We start from the raw sequence: 19024 nt of genomic DNA, 5'->3' as shown, positions 1-19024 counted from the left end.
TTATGTTTAAAAAGTTTTATTTTTGAGCGAACCGAAACAATCCAAATTAAAATATAATTAAGGAACTAGCCGAAAAATAATGAATTGTCACAATATTTTTCTCTGCATGTTTTCTCATCATCATGACATTCTTTTTAATTATAGGATGAGTTTTTTTTAAGTAATGTTAAGTAATTAATTTTTTTTAAAATTATTTTATTTATGTTAAATTTTAGATTCTAAATCATCAATCATAAATCCTTATTTCTAGATCATGCATTATAAATCCTAAAAAAAAAATTGATTAATATTGATTAATTAAAAATTAGTTCCTTATATAGTTTTTTCTTTTTTTTCTTTCCAGTTCTTTCTGGTTAAATATTTATGATAATTTCTTTTTTTTTTCCTTTTATTACTTTTTACAATATTTCGTATATGATTTGCTAACATACACGTATTTTATATTCTATATTCTATTTCATATATATTGGATAAGGATAGGGACACATGCAAATTGAAAACCAAGTTGTTCGTAGTTTTGTGACAAACGGAAAAATGCTTTGTTGTTGGTTAAGAATAAAAACTTCGAATATGTGTTGGCTTTTTTTGTGTCAAAGGGAGAAATAGCTGTGTTTTTCTTTCGTTATTATAAGAATAAAATTAAAAGCTGAAAATGAGTTTACCTGAAAAAATCCCTAGAGCTTACCAATCTGGTTAATACTTAGTGGGACACCATGGATTTCCATTCAAATAATATTACTACTAAAATTCATGCCCCTTCAAATTACCCCCACCGTCATGTATTCTATAATTTAAACATTCAACAAAAATAGACTTAAATAAATAACATAAAGTTTGGTAATGAATATAGAAAATAATAACCAAGGAAGCAAAATATTGTTTGTTTTTTTGGGTATATGGTTAAGTTGGATCAATTTCAATTGTAAGTTTATAATCAATTACACATATTCTTGTGACGATGATAAGTTGATAAGTGACAGTTATCAACTAACCAAACGGTCAAAGTAAGTACATGTTTACATCTCACCACTCTTTATGAGATTCTCTGATTGCATGAAGCCAAACCAAAGCCACCCGTTAGGTTCGAAACGAGGAATGAATACCTAGATTCTACCACATATTAACTTTTCACTTAATTTAACCAATAATAATAATAATAATAATAATAATAATAATAATAATAATAATAATAATAATCCCAACGAGCTATAGCTCAAATGATAACGCACGTAAGATAATTTAAGTACGATTTTGGTTTTTAAAATATAGGTTGAAAATTTATTTCGTTCTTAAGGTTTAATTTAGTTTTAAAATAGTCTATACCTTAGGATCAAAATCGTATCGAGGTGACGGCAAAAGCCGAGGTGTCATGGACAGCTTCTTTTTCTTTCCTCTCCCCTTCTTCTTTCCTTCCCCCTTCGCAGAATTGAAATATTCTCTTTCTCTTTTTTTTTCCTGTTCTTTTTATTTTATAATTTTTTGGTTATGAGTAATTTGGTCTACAATTTTAATATTTAAATAAAAATGACAATTTTAAAATTTGGTTTTAAATTTTAAGGACAATTTTGTATGCTTAAAAAATTGAAAACAAAAAAAATTTAACTTATACTTTAAAGACCAAAATCATACGTAATCTTTGCATAAAATAATCTTATATAAATAACATGTCCCATATAAAAAATAATAATAAATAAGGATTGTATGAAAACAAAACAGCTTTTTCGAAAACAAAAAGTTTGATATATTAAATATACTGAAAATATTAACTTTTTTAGTATTTTTTGCTGTGTGATCTTTTCAACAAATGCTTTTAAAATACTAGTATAATTATGAATAAATAACTTTATACTAAAACATTTTTTTCCAAAATATAATATTTTTCACATAATATGGTATTAAAATTTTTATGATAAAAAATCTAAAATTTAATCTGCTGTTGTTCTAAAAAAATAACATAAAATAAATAAAAAATAACATATATAGAATTTATAAAAAAAATTTATTACATAAAAAGTCATGTTAAAAATATAAATATTAATGTAAATCTGTCCTACTATTAACTTAAGTGTTTGAAGAAATGATTTCATGAAAATTATTAAATTAAAAATTGTATATTAATGAATTACTATTATAAAATTTTGTATGAATTATTTAAAATAATTGAACATATTTTGTTTAATAAAATTTAGAAGTGCAGGAAAACGAAGGGCCTGATTGAATTGAAAGAGAGAGTGGCAGAAGGATGGATGTAGGTAAATGCCAAGATGAACATTGACAGCACTGTCACGGATTCTAGTGGGAGGAGTGGGTGGATTGGTGCGATGCTGTCACCTTTATTATTTAATAAATACCCTTCCAAGACCTTAGGGGTCCCATTTCATTTTGGACCCAATACATTTTTTCAGATTCATATTGCCTCTTTAATTTTCAAGCTAGCATTATTAATTTAACCAATCAACTATTTAGTCATGCCATATCATAGCCTAGCCTGCCATTATTATTTGCTAAATATTTTTAGACCATTTCTCTAAACTTTATAGCCAAACAGTGCTACTTACTATTTTTAGTTATTGAAAGATATAAAATAATGTTACTACTACTACTAATAATAATACTGAAAATTATTGGTTAGTTAATGAATGAATGAATGAATTATTTAATTAGAACTGATATCAGGATACTATAGCAGTGACTACTTGTCAAGATTGTAGAGATCTGATTCTTTTCCTAAAATGTGATACTTATGTAACTCAACTAACACTAATGTTCGGAATTTTCCTAAATAAGCATGCTCATGGGGATAGTAGTACTACTTAAGGTAAGAGAAAGGATGGCCTAAAATTTTCAATTTTTTTTATGTGCATTTTTTTAAATAAACTACCCTATTTAGATATATTTCTATTTAAAGAAAAATATTTTTAGTGTCAATTTTTTTTGGATAGTATTAAAGGGATTCATTCTTTTTCGTACTTCTTTTTTAGTTTGACTTATTCTTGTATGAGATTTTGTTGTAAACGGATCTACTAATTGTCCTCTCTCCCTTTTCTTAAATTTTCAATAGATATTATTTGATAATTAATAATATTATCAAACTTAATTTTTTATCTAAACTAATAATATCTAAATAAATTAAAAGAACCAAAACATTATGCATGCATAAATTTATTGGCTAAAATTAAACTCTAAAATAAAGTTCAAATTTACAGTAAAATAATTATTGATCAGACAAGTTAAAAGACGCTATGAAAAAATAAACACCAACACATATAGTCTTATATTGTTATATTTTATGTTTACCTATTATCTTAATTTTTGGTACCAACTTATTGAATTTACACCATTAATGTATTAAATATCAAATCAAATACTATTAATTTAATGATTTAATTTAATACTCTATATCTATTACAAAGAGAAATAAAAGTGTTTGTATTTAATAACTATCTTTTTGTCTCTCTCACAATTTTTTTATATAATAAAATTGATATTTAAACAAATACAATTATTTTTTAAAAAGTATAATGATTCCCCCACCTAAAACTAATAAAAGTATTGGTTGTGACCCTCCTCCTCCCTCTTTGGGTTGCACTTGCACTAGCACACATTCCATGCTTGAATTTCTTCCAAGTTGAATGAAGTGAAAGGGCACATGTTTTAACATGGGAAGTGCAAGTAAGACCTTATACAATGATCATTGCCACTTTGACCAACCTCCATATATAGCTTCACTTCCTCTTATGTCTACTTCTTCTTGCTTCTGTCTTTTCCTTTCTTTTTCTTTTCCCTTAAAAAAATAACAAAAATATTTTAATTTCAAATATTTGTTAAATTATTGATAATTAACAAATTGTTTTTTAAAAATTAAATATTTTTTACCATATGTGTTATGTGATTCTACTATTAATCCCACACTCGATAGGGAAAAAAAGGGGGAAAATTAACAAAAAAAAAGCAGAGGTGGACTCCACAATGATTAGCATCAAATGCTTATTGGGATTCGCACTGTTGCTGAATTCCAAGATCCACAACCATCCATTATTATCTTTTTTATTTTTCTGCAAAAATATAAAAACTTTTTTGCTTACTTTATTTTCTCTTCATCTGTTTCCTTATTGGTGGAGCTGTTAAGCCATTCTTTGTCTCTCTCTTCTGAGAGAGAGATACAGAGAGAGAGAGAGAGAGAGAGAGAGAGAGAGTGTTGAGTGTGTCACAAAGCAGAGAAAGAAAGAAAGAAAGAAAGAAGGGTACCCCGCAACCCCAGAAAGTATCAAATGGCAAATGGTGAGTGATTCAGTAAATAGCATTTTTGAAGTGAGAGAAAACCCCCAAAACCCACAAAAGCCACCCATCACCACCAACTAGCCCTCTCAGTCGGAAAGGTAACAGCTTTCTCTCTCTATCACTTTCTCTCTCTCTATCCACTTCCCCATGTTCTGTTTCGACACGTTCAATTTTTATTTTTTTCTTCCATCTGTTGCTTAGGGCTTTTATCATTCCACCTTTGCAGCACCTTTGTTGCTCCATAATTGACTCCTTTGAAGCTCAAGTTTTCATCTTTTTCGTTTTTTGTTGCAGGCCACTGATTTGGGTTTCTCTCTGTGGGAGGGACTTCAACTTCAGCCATCGCCTTTCTCTGTGGGTTGCTCTACCTTTCTCTTTTTTTTCACTCTTCTGAGTTTCTGGAGCTAAAGTTTCGATTTTTGAGTGTTTTTAATCGTGGGGTTTTAAAATTTTCCTGGTTGATGAATCTGGTATGTGTTTGAAGTAAGGTAGTTTGATGAACAACCTTTTTGTTCTGCTGGGTGTTTGAGCTGTAATTTTTGCTGGATTTTCCTTTTTCCCCTTCCTTTTTTTGTGAGGAATATAAATGATTCTGGTTTTGGATAGATACCCTGAACTTGTCAATTGGTTTAGACTTTGTTATTTGTATGAAAATGCTTTTAGCTACTACTTGTAGCTTATGGTGATTTAGGGGTAAATCGTTAGAGACAACTCTTAAAGGAAAAAAAGGGTTTATAAAGGGATGGCAGCAGAGTCAAACGCTGGGTTTCACAGTGAAAGTTTAGATTCTGCTTTGAACAGGCACGCAATATCATTTCAACCTAGTGCTATGAATAGCTTGTCTGAGATGGTTCCAATGGGAAATTATTTTGGGTTGAGTAGTAGTTCTGGTATGATATATTCTCCAAATTCATCCATCATTAGTAGCACCAGCAACCCTGTCATAAGTCAAGCTGGTAATTCATCTGGCTCCTCGCTGCTTCTTGATTCGGTCCCCGGGCTGAAGCACGACGCAGGATTGGCTGTTGAGTGGTCTGTTGATGAGCAGTACAAATTGGAGGAGGGTCTTGCAAGGTAAGTTGTTTGTTGTGGATAATTAGTTTTAGCTTCCCGCCTCCCCTCAATATATGTCACATTGATGCATAGTAACTTGCTGCTAGATCATTTCGGTTTGAAAATAGTTTTCGGTGGTGAGACTTCTAAGTTGTTATTAGGGATGAAATGATTGTATCAGCGACTTGTGTATGCATACTGTCATCCTACCATGATGCCTCTCATTCTATTTGCTGATGTTCATGTGTTGTTTTTCTTATTACAACCCTGTCTTCAATTTCTAAATATGGGTTCCAATTGGAATTTGAGTCATTATTCGTCGTCCTACATTCATTATTGTAAAGTATGCTTATGTCATTGTGCTAGTATTGTCTTGCTTGTTCTAGTCTTATGTTTCCTAACCCTTGTTTTCTTGATTCTTCTGTTTTATCACTAGATATGCCGATGAGCCAAGTATAATGAGGTACATAAAAATTGCTGCCACATTGCCTGATAAAACTGTTCGCAATGTTGCTTTGAGGTGTAGATGGATGACAGTAAGCACCTTTTCTTTCAACAGATTCTCCAATATTTGTATTTTGAGCATTATTAGTGATGCCTATGCTGAACATGGGTATAGAAGAAAATTTGAAATTTGCAATGCATTATGTTTTCTTGAAAATGTTGTGATTATTTCATGCTATTCAAAATTTAGTTGTCTCATTTCCTGCCACCCAATTCCTCATTTACCGTAGTTTTTTATAGCTGCAATGACTATGAAAATCTAGATATGCAAGAAATTTTTATGACAACGTAAGTTATCAGTGGTTTAAAGGCAGGGATTTAGATTTTGGTCGTAGTCATGGTGGCAGTTCCAGCAATTGGATAACACTTCTAGAGAATATAGCTGATGGAACTTGCAGTTGGGTCAAATATGGTTGCTGTAGCGGCGTTGTGGCCATAATTGCCATTGCCAACTGCGGTAGTAGAAAGTTACTTTTCATCTCATGTTGGTTAGATTATATGTTAGGGTTGTAGATGAAGTTTTATCCACAACAAATGAAAAATTTGCACCATGTGAACGTAATCCATTAATCATTATGCCTGGGAGATGGGTGGTTATGCTGTGATTGCACTGTATTGTCCTATTATGGAAGCTTAAAATACTGACAAAAACCTTTTCACAGAGAAAGCGGAGGAAATCAGAAGACCACAATCTGGGAAAGAAGGTCCATAACAGAAAGGTAAGTGAATAGGAGGCATATCCGATAGCCGATACTGCCATATTTTACTGAATGGTTCTATATTTTCACATCTAGTCCATTAGAATTGATTCAAGCTTCTCCGAATTCACAAACATACACATATGATATTATTTTGGGGATATTAGTAAATTCCTCATTGATGTTATTGTTGTTTGTGACCAAACAGGTACATTATACGAAAATTAGTTCCTTTGAGTACTCTCAACTTGCTTAACTTGACTGTCTTGTCAATGATGATGGTGGTGATAACACTTTAGCTGTGTTGCATCCCATAAATAGGATTCCTGTTTTGATAATTGAATCAATGTCTTTAGGATCTAATGTTGATTGAAGAACCAATAGTCTAAAGTCATGCTTCTTCAGGATAAACCAATGGACTCAGCTTCGAAGACAAACATGGCTCTAAACCCTAGCATGGCCACATACATGTCACGCCAGACTGACCGAAGTCAACGAATAATATATGATGGTTAGTATATCTTCTATTTTTATCATTACTATCTTAGCGAAAGTTCTCATCATCTCTTAATTGCCTGCAACTCAATTATTTTAAATTTTATACTTACTACAAGTTGAAACTGAAAGTACAAATACATTAATGTATGACACAAGTAGCCCATGCGGCGTTGGATCCCCTGAAATTTTGGGACTACAGTTTGATCCCCAAATTCCACTTCTGTCCCCATTATTTTAGTTGGTCCCCAAACAACAAAAAACAACAAAAAAAAAGGAGGGGGGGGGGGTTCACATTGTTAATATTACTCATTCTTTATCGATTCAATATCTTCATGGTGTTCTAGGGTGTAATTCACTGTAGTTACTGTTCAGTAATATTTTATATTCGGACAACTTTCTGGTAAGCCTTTAGTTTGTATCAGGTGAATGAAATGCCAAGATATTCTTACTTCGTCCTTGTTTTTTCGTACAATAAGAAACTATTCTTTTGGTTTGGTTATTCTTTATTTACTTATTTTTTGTACTTGGTTATGTAATATCAGATTCTTGCCCTGACCCCAGCTTTTAATGTCACGGGGGATCATTGTCCTTATTTCATCAAGTGCTTTCTTCCTTGTGTACTATCAGGAATTTGTGGTCCTTTGAGGAAACTCATGGAGCAGAATGCTCAAGCATTTAATCAAATCACAAACAATTTGTCTAGTTACAAGGTGAACTGCTCAACCGAACCATTCTATTGTTTTATTGCTGATTATAAATAGTTGCAGCTCTTTGCAAATATTTATAATCTTAAACCATGTTACTAACTAGTTCAGTGTCTAAAATATAAATTTGTGGCATTTCACCAACCTAGGTTTTTTTCATGGATAATTGATTGATATCATGTTTAGGAAAGATGAAAATGTTAAGTAAAAGAAATCATCACATTTTCATATGGCGTCAAAAGTTGTTTTTCATGGAACACCTGAGCCATGAATTCTCTCTCTCTCTCTCTCTCTCTCTCTCTCTCTCTCTCTCCTTGATTCTAATATATAGCTGTTATTAGAGCTTAAGCTTATTAGAAATTACTATGGGAAAAGACTAAATACTTGTTATTTGTGTAATATGAATTAAGCATGAATTCATATGCAAGTGGTTTTATGCTTTTGGATTTACTTTCTTTTCATGTGACTTTTGTTTACATTCTCATGTGATGTATATAATGTTGTTTTCTGAATCCATGCTGCAATAATGATAGTGTTCTTTGATAAACAGTTGCAGGATAACATTGATCTCTTTTGCCACACAAGGCACAACATTTGTTCAATTCTTAATGAGTATGTGAATCCTCTGAATAGGACTTGATTGATACACTAATTCATTTTAGTTTTCATCTTCATCTTCATTTTCATGTTGTACTTGTAATCGATGTATATAATCTTTGTGAAATCTCACTAATAAAGTTTGTGCAGCATGAGAGAGATGCCTGGGATTATGAGTCAAATGCCACCGCTGAACGTCACCATTAACGATGATCTTGTTAGTATTATTTTACCTGATAGAACTTAGGTAGGCTCTTCAATTTCTAGTATTTTATATACGTATAACCATGCTTCCTTTTGTTTATGTCTGTTTTGTTTTATATTTTCAAGCACATGATTAATTAAAATCAAATGTCCACAGAGAAAATAAATAGCAATAAATATGAAAGGAAGGAAATGAATAAAAAGAAGAAACTAAGAAAGTATAGCAACCACTTTATGATATGATTTAGCTAAATTACCTAGTTTGTTATGTGAAGTTTTGAAGCATAGAATATAATAATGTATAAATAAATAAATAAATTATAGAACTTGATTGGTTTATGTATTAGCAATTCAAGAGGACAAATTGCTGACTCCATCAAGATTGCCTCAGTGTAGAAGAGATTGGCATTTTTTACGCGGAAGCCTACGCTTCGAGCGTGGTGGTGCTGAATGCGATTGAGGAGCCAGGGCATCACTGAATCTGCACAATCTCAAGAGTCTCTAATCCACCATCATCTTTGATCTCACTGCTTTCTGGTTTATATTTTTTGTTTGAAGGGAAACCTGGAACTGCTGTTGTATAAATAAGAAACATTTCTCCTTGCAAAAAATTGAAAATAGGAAAGCATTTAATATAACAATGGCTTGAACTCGATGCAACCCTTATTGTTTTTCATAGTATTATTGGTATGTGTAGGAGGAATTATTGTAGATCTATGATTATATGCTAGTTTGCATTGCAATGGAAATATCATTATTTGCATTACTTGTTCATTATTTATTGTACATTAAAGAATCAAGTTGGTAACAGATTCCTTCTTGAGGGGGATGGATCTTCAAATAGTTTAATTGATGCTTGCAATATAATATTTCAGAACTTTACTCAAAAGGGTGCAGGCCTCTTCTATTGTTTATATTTATAGATTAAAATAATTAGGTTTATGCTTTAGACTGGTACTAGTAGTTAGGAAAAGATTAAAGTATCCTTTAATTCAGTTCCTTAAGTGGAGCATGCATTTTAATTAAGCATAGCATGCCACAAATATAATGGACTTTATATTCCTCTGATCAGTGCGTGCTCTGATACCAATTAAAGTACTAAAAGTAGTTTTGGAAAAAAAATACTTTCTTTAATTAGGTGCAGCCATATATTATATTTATATTTACTGATTTGCCATATCATTTGATTGTAAGAGCATTTCCTTTTGTACTATTTGTATATGTACATTTTTTTAGACCAGTGTATTTTTAAATACTTTTGCACCTAATTATACAAAATTATCAACATACACATATTTGTGGAGCAAATCAGTTTTTCTATTTGGGTCTGAATTTGTTAAATAATTTGGAGGTTGACAAACTATTGAAACGTGTGAGGCATCACATCATGCGATTCTTTGTTCAATTCAACTTATTCTTGTAACCAACAACCGGCCCTGTTGAATAAATAATGATAATAATAATATTTTTTCAAAAAAGCATCAATTAAGTGCCATTGGTGTTATAACTAAAGTGCCACTAATAAAGAGTAGAAAAATTTATTACCCTGAAAGAGTAATGCTTCTACTCTCTCAAGACCTAAGAGAGATTGATTCCAAATTCAAAATACTTATTGGCATGAATTATGAACAAGAGAAGTGGCAAAGGGAATTCAGGCCTTGAGAAATTCCAACTGTTGAAGATTTATAGGTACAAAAGGAGGTTTTGCTTTTTAAGCTTTTAAAGTAAAACATATAACATAAGATATATATCTTTAGGACTTCACTCATTTATAGGTGTTGACTCTTATCAAGTCTAATCTCACACAGGTTTCACAAATCATTATCCAATCTAGTATAAATAAAAAGGTGAATGCTATTATGCCTATTACTTTGTACCTAAATTACTAAAAGAGATAAATAAATAATATTTAATAAATTTTACATGATTTACTTTTTACTTTAAACATTTTATTTTTTACTTCAAAAGAGAAGTTAGACAATTTAGGCACCATAACAAAGACACCATAGAACCCGCCAAATAAAAACTCTAGACCTCCTAATTAGCTAAGTTTATGCCTAGATCCCTATACTTCTAAGATGGATCAACTTTCAATCTTGGTAGAATTGTTATATTTATAATATATTTAAAAAAGACCAAAGTCATATTATTATTAGACTATATGCTATAGATAGGAAATACTTTCTAAAAGAATGAATTAAGTTTTAATCCTTTTTATCATTGTTAGAATTTAATTTTTATGCACAGTAGAATATTACGTACACAACTAATCTTACAGTGTTACATCAATTTTTAAAACTCACTTTTTAACATTTTTTACCCTGTTTGTTTGTGTATCAAAATTAAATGCTTAAAATATTAAGATATTATATACAAATATATTTATAAATAAAATCAAATAGCTTATTTTTTCAATAAAGAATATATATTTATCTTGAAATTTTTTTTGTCCATTATAAAATAAATTGAAGAGTAAAGTATTATTTTGTTCTCCAATATTTTAATTTAGTCACTAACGTTTCAAATGTCTTATTTCAGTCTACAAAACTTTTAAACGCCCAATTTCAATACTAAAAAAGTTTTAAACAGGTTCAATGTTTTTCACCATTAAAGTTGACACAAACAATTTGTATATTAAAGAGCTAATAGCATTCGATTTCAGTATATAAATAAAATCGATCCACCAACTATTACTAATATAAGTTTTTCTTTTAATTTTGAAACATTGATGATTGATTGTTAGGATTTTGAAATTTTGTACAAAAAGAAAATTGAGAAGTGTTACATAAAAATTTTAGTTATATTTTTTTAACATATGGAAGAATATATGACTTAACTATTAACGTTATTAACATCCACATCAATCATTTCGTTAACTATTAGGATCAAATTTAATGATAGGACCACATTGAACTTGTTTAAAACTTTTTAAGATTGAAATTGAACGCTTGAAACGTTAAGAACCAAATTAAGATTTGACCCAAACACTAAAGATCAAAATAGTACTTTTATCCTAAATTGAACATAATATCTAGTCTTCTAAAAGCAATGACCTACTTGTATTATTACTAGATTCTCCTATTTACCTTCCTCATATCATTTGACACGATTAGTTATATAGTTAAAGCAATATAAATAGAATTTTTATCGAATCAACTTGAGTTAGTTAAGTGATTAGTTTACTTATTATTTACTAAAACATGTATCAGATAATTCAAATTTTATTCTGTCTTGTATATGTAATAATCTATTTTCTAGCGGCTATTACAGTGGTAAAAAATATTTACCACAAGTTATTATGAAAGTGGTTGTTAAAACAATAATGTCACCTTATTCTCACAATAGAATATCTCATCGGTATTTTCCTTAACTATATTTTCTATCTATGCAAGTGTTTACCCTAATGAGAGTTTTCAAATTGAGAAAATTAATTGTATAGCTATAGAGATGATCATCATCAGAGACTAGACCTATTGCATTTAGCAGTGATTTCGGCAAATAGATGCAAAGACAATAAAGAATGAAGACAAAGGTAAGACATAATGCCATTAAGATAGCACCAAATTTCGTTGGACATTGAAGAATACTACATACAATGTAAGACATTTAGGACAGATCAACCACCCAATGAGCATTTGCTATTTATCTTTATGCACTTTTGGTGGAATATCCTGTTTGGCAAGCAATCATGTTTTGTGTCTATTACTCTTAAAAATAAAATACAAGTCAAAAGTGTATACAACCTAATATCCTATAAAACATTCAATATTCATTGTAACTTAAGGGTCTATACTCTATAGTATACTCTATATATAATGCTGACCATAAAGGTTTCTTTCCAACCGTGGGATCTATTTCTTTAATTTTATGTCTCTTAAGTCAAAATATTAAGTTAGGTTCGTTTGAATCCTCGTTCGTTCATATTTGCCAACTATATATATTTTTTTCTTTTTGCTATGGCCTTTAGAATTTACACTTTTTTTGAGTATCATTCAACACTTGCTGTCTCTCTGACAAATGTCAAGGCCTCCACAGTCCGGTTTGTCCTCAATGTTTGTCCATTTCATACCTTAGACAAATATTTAGATAGAAATTTAAACATAATTGTATTCGTCTGAAGTTAATCATTGAAAATTATCAGATAATAATTTAATTAAATATATTAAATTATTTAATAATTTTTAATTATTAATTTTACATGAAACAAATATGTGTTAATTTTTACCAAATATTTAAGATGTTAAAAGTTTTTTTTAGTCTAACTCATATGTATTCTTTTGTAAAAGATAATTTTGTTCAAAATGAATAAAATTACTAGAATATTATCTTTTTAATCTCACGTTTTAATCTGTGGTGGTTAAAGGTCATAATAGAAAACAAAAATATAAGTAATTATAAATATTTTAAAATATGAATTAAATATACTCAAATAACATGAATTCTTTTTTCTCCTTTTCTAGAGCACGTACTCTTGTCCCTATTCTCCAATCCACCTTATAAATGCATTTATCAACTTAGTCTCCAATAGGTTTTTCTTCCTTCTTCTACTACTACTTGTCATCACACTCACCCCAATACAAAAACAACTAAGTTAGCTATAGCCAATAGGTGCAACAATGATGATAGATTCAAACCCTCCACTCTTGCACCATTATCAAGCACTTCTAAGGAAATCTGCCAAACTCCAACATGCTAATAATAACAAGAACAATAATAGAACTTTTGAAATTCACAATGATCCTATAGTGGATGAATGTGAGCTTCCACTGATAGACCTTAGTGGTCTTGAAAGTTGTAATGCCACAGAAAGAGTGGCTTGCACTGCAGCAATATGCAAGGCAGCATCAGAATGGGGATTCTTCCAAGTAGTAAACCATGGAATAAGCACTGAGCTACTGAGGAACATGAAGGAAGAGCAAATGAAGTTGTTTAAGGTACCCTTTGACAGGAAGGTCACTTGTGAGATTCTGAACAATCCTTACAGATGGGGAACACCAACAGCTACTCGCTCAAACCAGTTTTCTTGGTCAGAAGCCTTTCACATTCCTCTCACCAAGATTTCTGATGCAGCTTCCTGGGGTGAATTCACTTCTTTAAGGTATAAAAATCACTCTTATGTATATTTCTTTTGGTGACTTATAATCTTCCTTCTCAACATGGTTTTCTTAATATCTTCCTCAGAGCTCCGATTCGAGAATAAAAGAATTGATGTTGGTTACAGCCTAAGATATTTGACAATCCTGTATTTTAGTTGAAAATCTTTCTAGTTTTTCCATCCAAAAGGCTGAAAACTCTAAACTTTGATTAAGGAAAATAAGTGTCACATCACTTAAATCCACTTAGCACTGGTATGCACAAGCATTGCTAGTTTACTACACAGTCAAAAGAATGTAAATGGAAAATTTGGAAGAATTATGATAGTTTTTTTATTAGTCAAGCCATGCATATGGATAACTTGTTTCATAGGGAAGACACCAACCATGACCAAAATCATATGATGGAAGTGTAACTTTCTCTTCTAACTCCTTGCATTATGATGATAGTTATATGAGGTTTAAGAACCAATTCAAAAATTTATTAAAATATGTAGAATGAGTGAATGATAACTACTAGAATCAGTTATTCCATATCTTGACAGGTTGGCTTTCAAAAGTTTATTGTTGTACATGCACTGGTCCCTCTTGAGTAAAATAATAGTTTGGAACCAACCAGAATTCAGATAACAATTTAACAATGGGACAATAGAATTATTGCACATGCATCATGCATGATCTCACGTTTAGGAACTGCAACTTAATTTGTTTGTTTCTAACTTTTGGATACAGGGAAGCAATCAATGAATTTGCACCAGCTATGTTAAAAGTTTCTAGATTATTAGCAAGCATTCTAGCAGAAAACTTGGGCTACCCAAATGATGCAATTGAAAAACTCTGTGATGCAAGCACATGCTTTCTGAGATTAAATCACTATCCATCATGCCCAAAATCCCAAGATGAAATTTTTGGATTAGTACCTCACACTGACAGTGATTTCCTTACAATCCTTTATCAAGATCAAGTTGGTGGCCTCCAACTCATGAAAGATTCCAAATGGGTTGCTGTAAAACCAAATCCAGATGCTCTAATTGTTAACATCGGTGACCTTTTTCAGGTAAAAACTTATATGGAATTATTAGGTATTATTGAAACTATTCAAGTAACCATAGTTACTCTATTTTGTTACTACCAGTAGCTTCCTTTCACTTTCAATCAATCATTTTTAACATATATATCATTCTTAAATAGTATGACCAACTACCAATAAGAAAGTTATATAATAATACTAGAACTAAACACGACACATGCCAACTTTTTCTCTATTATATGCATAAGAGTCAAAGAATCTATAATTCATCCTTTGACAAGAATAAAATGGGCCACTTATTACTTATAATACATTAATACCTTTGTCTTTAAATAAACTGTGTCTCTTTTGAAGGCTAAGAATTAAATTGAAAGAAACCTAAAGTGAACCGGCTTAATTACTCTCCAACATATTCAATAATAGAATGATTGCTGAACACAAAATGGGTATTGATACAACCCCTAGTGCCAAAGATGCATGCATATTCAAATTTTCACATCAATTCTCTAATAATACTACCTTGGCTATAGAAAAAAGAAAAGAAAAGAAAAGAATTATTATATGGTCAATTATATATTAATGGATTCATTCACTAACAATGGCTTTCATTTTGGAAATCCAAATACAGGCATGGAGCAATGACGTGTACAAAAGTGTGGAGCACAAGGTAGTGGCAAATGACAAAATGGATAGATATTCCATAGCATACTTCCTATGCCCTTCTTACAGTACAATAATAAATGGCTACAGGAAACCTTCTTTATACAGGAAATTCACATTTGGAGAATACAGACACCGAATTCAGGAAGATATCAAGAACATAGGACACAAAATTGGACTATCAAGATTTCTGCTTTAACATACAATTAGGACAACCAACAAAGCACTAGAGAAAATGGGCAGTTCCAATATTTTTTATTCCTAAATAAGCTTTTCTGTCCAGGTATATAATATGTAATGGAAAAAAAAAAAAAAAAAAAACAGAGTGAGCAGTGCTTACAAGGCACCCAAGTAGAAGCACCAGAACAACATAGTTTTATCCTTTCCTACTTTATATTAACATCTCTTAAACAAATATGGATGTACTTTGTATCAAGTAAAGACGATTGAATGATTGTGCACCCAACATAAAGTTATCCAATGTGAGAGTGGTATTCAGATCTCTAAAGCTATATGAGAGACAAAACTCAAATAGAAATTGTAGAGACAGAGAAAGGTTTGGTTGTTTGTTCTACTCAAGGGCAGGTGTTGCAGGTAGCAGACAAAATGCATACAAAGGCATAGAAAATGAAAATTAGATAATCTGATTACATAGAGCTATAAAGAACATAATCATATTCATGCAAAATCATCAAAACAAAAGAGCCAATATCATATGTAAAGTCTGAGATAAGTCTTGTTCCAAAGCATGTATATGCAAATAGATTTTGCTTTTGCACTTAAGGCGCTACAGAAAGCACTCTACCCCAACACATGGTCCTCCTTTCGCTGGCTATGACTCTAAATATAATTTAGATAAATGTCTAAAGTTAGCCAAACAGAACTAAACCCCACTTTATCAATGAGATAGACCGAACATACTATTGATGTAATTGTTCCAATCTCTTATTATTAAATTTATATGTCAAAATATAGAAAAATTCACAAGAAGATTCCTCCATTGATAATTAACTAATCTGAACTAGGTAAGAACTGTATAATAATCAACCAGAAACATGCATATTCCAGTCATTGCAATTATTAAAGTTAATCATATAGGATCAATATAAACTATAAGTTCTCTATAGATGACAGAAAAACAAGAGCTCATATGTTTATTATGTGTTCACTTATCTTCTACGGTTGAGCTGATGATAATGTACAATGTAGTCTATACAATAGCTGCGTCTAACAACCTATTGCCTCATGATGTGTCAAAGAAAATGCTTTACTGTTGTGTCCCCTAGCGATGAGTGTTTAGCATTTCAAATACATTGTATCAGAATTTGAGGTATGAGGAGCTTTACACCCTAGCGAAAATGATTGACTTACAACCAATCTAGGATAAAACGTAACTTCTCGAATGATTTAACAGGTTTTAGTCAAGAAACATTGCAACCTTGTCTTTCAAAGTGCTTCTTTTCTTAGTCAAGGGGACAACTTCTTCTCCAACATGATCATCTTGACTTTGTCTAGTGCACTCATAGGTAAATTCTAAGTTATGTACAACAGATTGCTTTTCTTCCTCCTTCTCGAGGGGTTTGAAACCAAAGTACATCTCCAGAAATTCTTTAGCAGGATTAGCTTGTTGAAAAGTGCTTGTAGTAATTAATTTACCAGGTCGAGTGGAACCACAGAGAGTTTCCCTTGAAGAACTAGGTGTTTTTGTGTTCTTGCAACAGGAATCAAGAGCAGTGCCTGGTTCACTATTAGTTGGAATTTGAGATTTTGATTCACCCTGTCTATTGGATTTTTCTTGCCTCTTCTTGTATTCATGTTCTTTGACATACTGCATGCACATGACAATAGTTTGAATGCTCTATTATGATGACAAAAATGGTGAACATATTTCTATTTAGATTACTTGAGCAAACTTTCAAAACACATAAATTTTCTCCATCAATCTTAACAGAGAAGAAAATTACCTGTTCTGCTATGGTCATTAAATCATCCACCGTCAACTCCAGATCATTTTCATCATCAGATGCTTGACCTGGAATTACATCAGTACTATCACGTCTATGATCCTCTAAATTTCGGCATTTCTTTCTAGACGACTTACGAGCTTGATCCATTGGTCCATTTCCTTTATTGTTCTTCTTTTGAATGGTACTACCGCTGCTTCCATCACCATGGCTTGATTTTCTTTTTCTCTTAGCTTCACCCTTTGCATTTAAGTTTGATGTCCTCTTTGAAGCTCCCCTGTTGTGATCTATCTCTGCATTTTCCTTTTCCTTTTGAGTTTTACGATTTCCGCCATTCTCTGTAGCTACGTCCCCTTTGTCCACAGAACAAGTAGTTCCACCAACATTGTCAGAGTTACTCACATGATTGGTACCAACCTTCTTCACCATCCATGACGGTAACTGACGTTTAATTCCCTCAACAGAAGTATGCATTCCTATTATCAAAGAGAGAAAGCATTTTTAGGTTACAATCAAGCAGGAACAATAATTGAATCACCGACACAGAATAAACCAAAATTTCCAGCACACAGCAAGCATGGTGATTTTGTTTTTGAAGATTGTGAAAAACAAAAAATAAGCAAATTTACAGTGAAATTAAGATTTACCCGTGGAATTAGTAGCAAAATAATGTTAACAACTTCAATTTGGGGGAAATAGGGTTTCGCAGAACAGTGTTGTTTGACATTTAAAATAGGTTTCGGAAGGGGCGAAGAAACTCCAAATTAGTAAGAAGTAAAATTTGCACGGAGACAAGGAAAAAAGAGAACGTTGGCTTCACCATACCTTAGAATTTTAGGGTTCCGCTTCGATGCCCAAATGAAGCGTAAGCTGATTGGAACTGTTCAGAGTACAGGGAATTCGGAAGGAGAAGGAAGTGGCGTTACCTGACTAACTGTCAACTGTCAATTGATTCATTGGAAATTGCAATATTTTCATTTTATGTATTTTAAAAAAGAGCAATGTTAGGGATAGCAATATTTGTGATTGGTAGTCATTAACTAGTCATTAATGATGATTCGATGGTATGAGATTAATGTGAGATTTTATCCAATAGCTCACTTTTTTTTGCTAGTTACATGCTGGCTAAAATACAATAAAATTGCTAGTCCCTAAACTTTTTCTTTCAAAAATTATGTGATCATTTATACTACGTGAAAAATCAAAGGAATATTCAAATAGTATAATCTTTTTTATATTTATTTAAAGTTGCGAATTTAAGTCTCACTTTTAATTTAAAAAAAATCGAAGGAGTATTATTAATTCTTATGATTAATATTTTTTATTATTTTAATTATTATTCAAATTTATGTTAAAAATTTTGATTAATTGACAAAGTTCTTATTGATTAATTAAATTATTTGCCGATGATTTAATAAATGACAAATAGGTTTATGGTTTTCTATTTCAAAAAAAAAATTAATTTAAAAGTATAAAAATATCTAATTTTTTAAAAAGTAAAAATTTTTAAAATCATTCATCTCGAACCATTAATAAATAACTATAATATTTTAATTTTATCCTTAACTTAAAATCTAATAGTTTAAGTGCTACCAGCCTACCACCATCTTACCTTTTGCTTTTTTTCCTTTTTCATTTTTTGTTAGTAAAGACTTGCCTAAATTATTTTTATGTGAATTTAATAATTAAAAACTATTAGATAATAATTTAATTAAATTTATTAAATTATTTATTAATT

At 30.9% G+C, this 19024-nt stretch overlaps 3 protein-coding genes across 12 annotated transcripts; 2 read left to right on the top strand and 1 right to left on the bottom strand.

The window, feature by feature from the left end:
• The first annotated feature begins 3700 nt into the window (after positions 1 to 3700).
• LOC112789045 (uncharacterized) lies at positions 3701 to 9302 on the top strand. 10 transcript variants are annotated; one of them, XM_025830765.3, is made up of 9 exons: positions 3931 to 4379; positions 4576 to 5355; positions 5771 to 5870; positions 6501 to 6557; positions 6942 to 7047; positions 7662 to 7744; positions 8289 to 8350; positions 8486 to 8552; positions 8931 to 9302. In XM_025830765.3, exons 2-9 carry the CDS (start codon positions 5024 to 5026, stop codon positions 8997 to 8999), a joined length of 876 nt encoding a protein of 291 aa, XP_025686550.1. In that variant the 5' UTR covers positions 3931 to 4379; positions 4576 to 5023; the 3' UTR covers positions 9000 to 9302. The 10 variants fall into 10 exon arrangements, with proteins under 10 accessions (XP_025686557.1, XP_025686550.1, XP_025686556.1 ...); XM_025830771.3 differs by having other exon boundaries at positions 8887 to 9302; XM_025830769.3 differs by having other exon boundaries at positions 8486 to 8582; positions 8936 to 9302.
• A 3694-nt stretch (positions 9303 to 12996) lies between these two features.
• On the top strand, positions 12997 to 16045 carry LOC112789043 (gibberellin 2-beta-dioxygenase 8-like). The gene is made up of 3 exons (XM_025830762.3): positions 12997 to 13637; positions 14365 to 14689; positions 15291 to 16045. Exons 1-3 carry the CDS (start codon positions 13156 to 13158, stop codon positions 15519 to 15521), a joined length of 1038 nt encoding a protein of 345 aa, XP_025686547.1. The 5' UTR covers positions 12997 to 13155; the 3' UTR covers positions 15522 to 16045.
• Positions 16046 to 16422: 377 nt separating this feature from the next.
• On the bottom strand, positions 16423 to 18267 carry LOC112789044 (uncharacterized). The gene is made up of 3 exons (XM_025830763.3): positions 18112 to 18267; positions 17287 to 17762; positions 16423 to 17150 (listed from the first exon to the last, which is right to left on the bottom strand). Exons 2-3 carry the CDS (start codon positions 17758 to 17760, stop codon positions 16740 to 16742), a joined length of 885 nt encoding a protein of 294 aa, XP_025686548.1. The 5' UTR covers positions 17761 to 17762; positions 18112 to 18267; the 3' UTR covers positions 16423 to 16739.
• Between the last annotated feature and the right edge of the window lie 757 nt (positions 18268 to 19024).

The sequence above is a fragment of the Arachis hypogaea genome, chromosome 3 (genome assembly GCF_003086295.3).
Source record: "Arachis hypogaea cultivar Tifrunner chromosome 3, arahy.Tifrunner.gnm2.J5K5, whole genome shotgun sequence".
Classification (NCBI taxonomy): Eukaryota; Viridiplantae; Streptophyta; class Magnoliopsida; order Fabales; family Fabaceae; genus Arachis; species Arachis hypogaea.
This window is presented reverse-complemented; position numbering and strand designations above follow the sequence as displayed.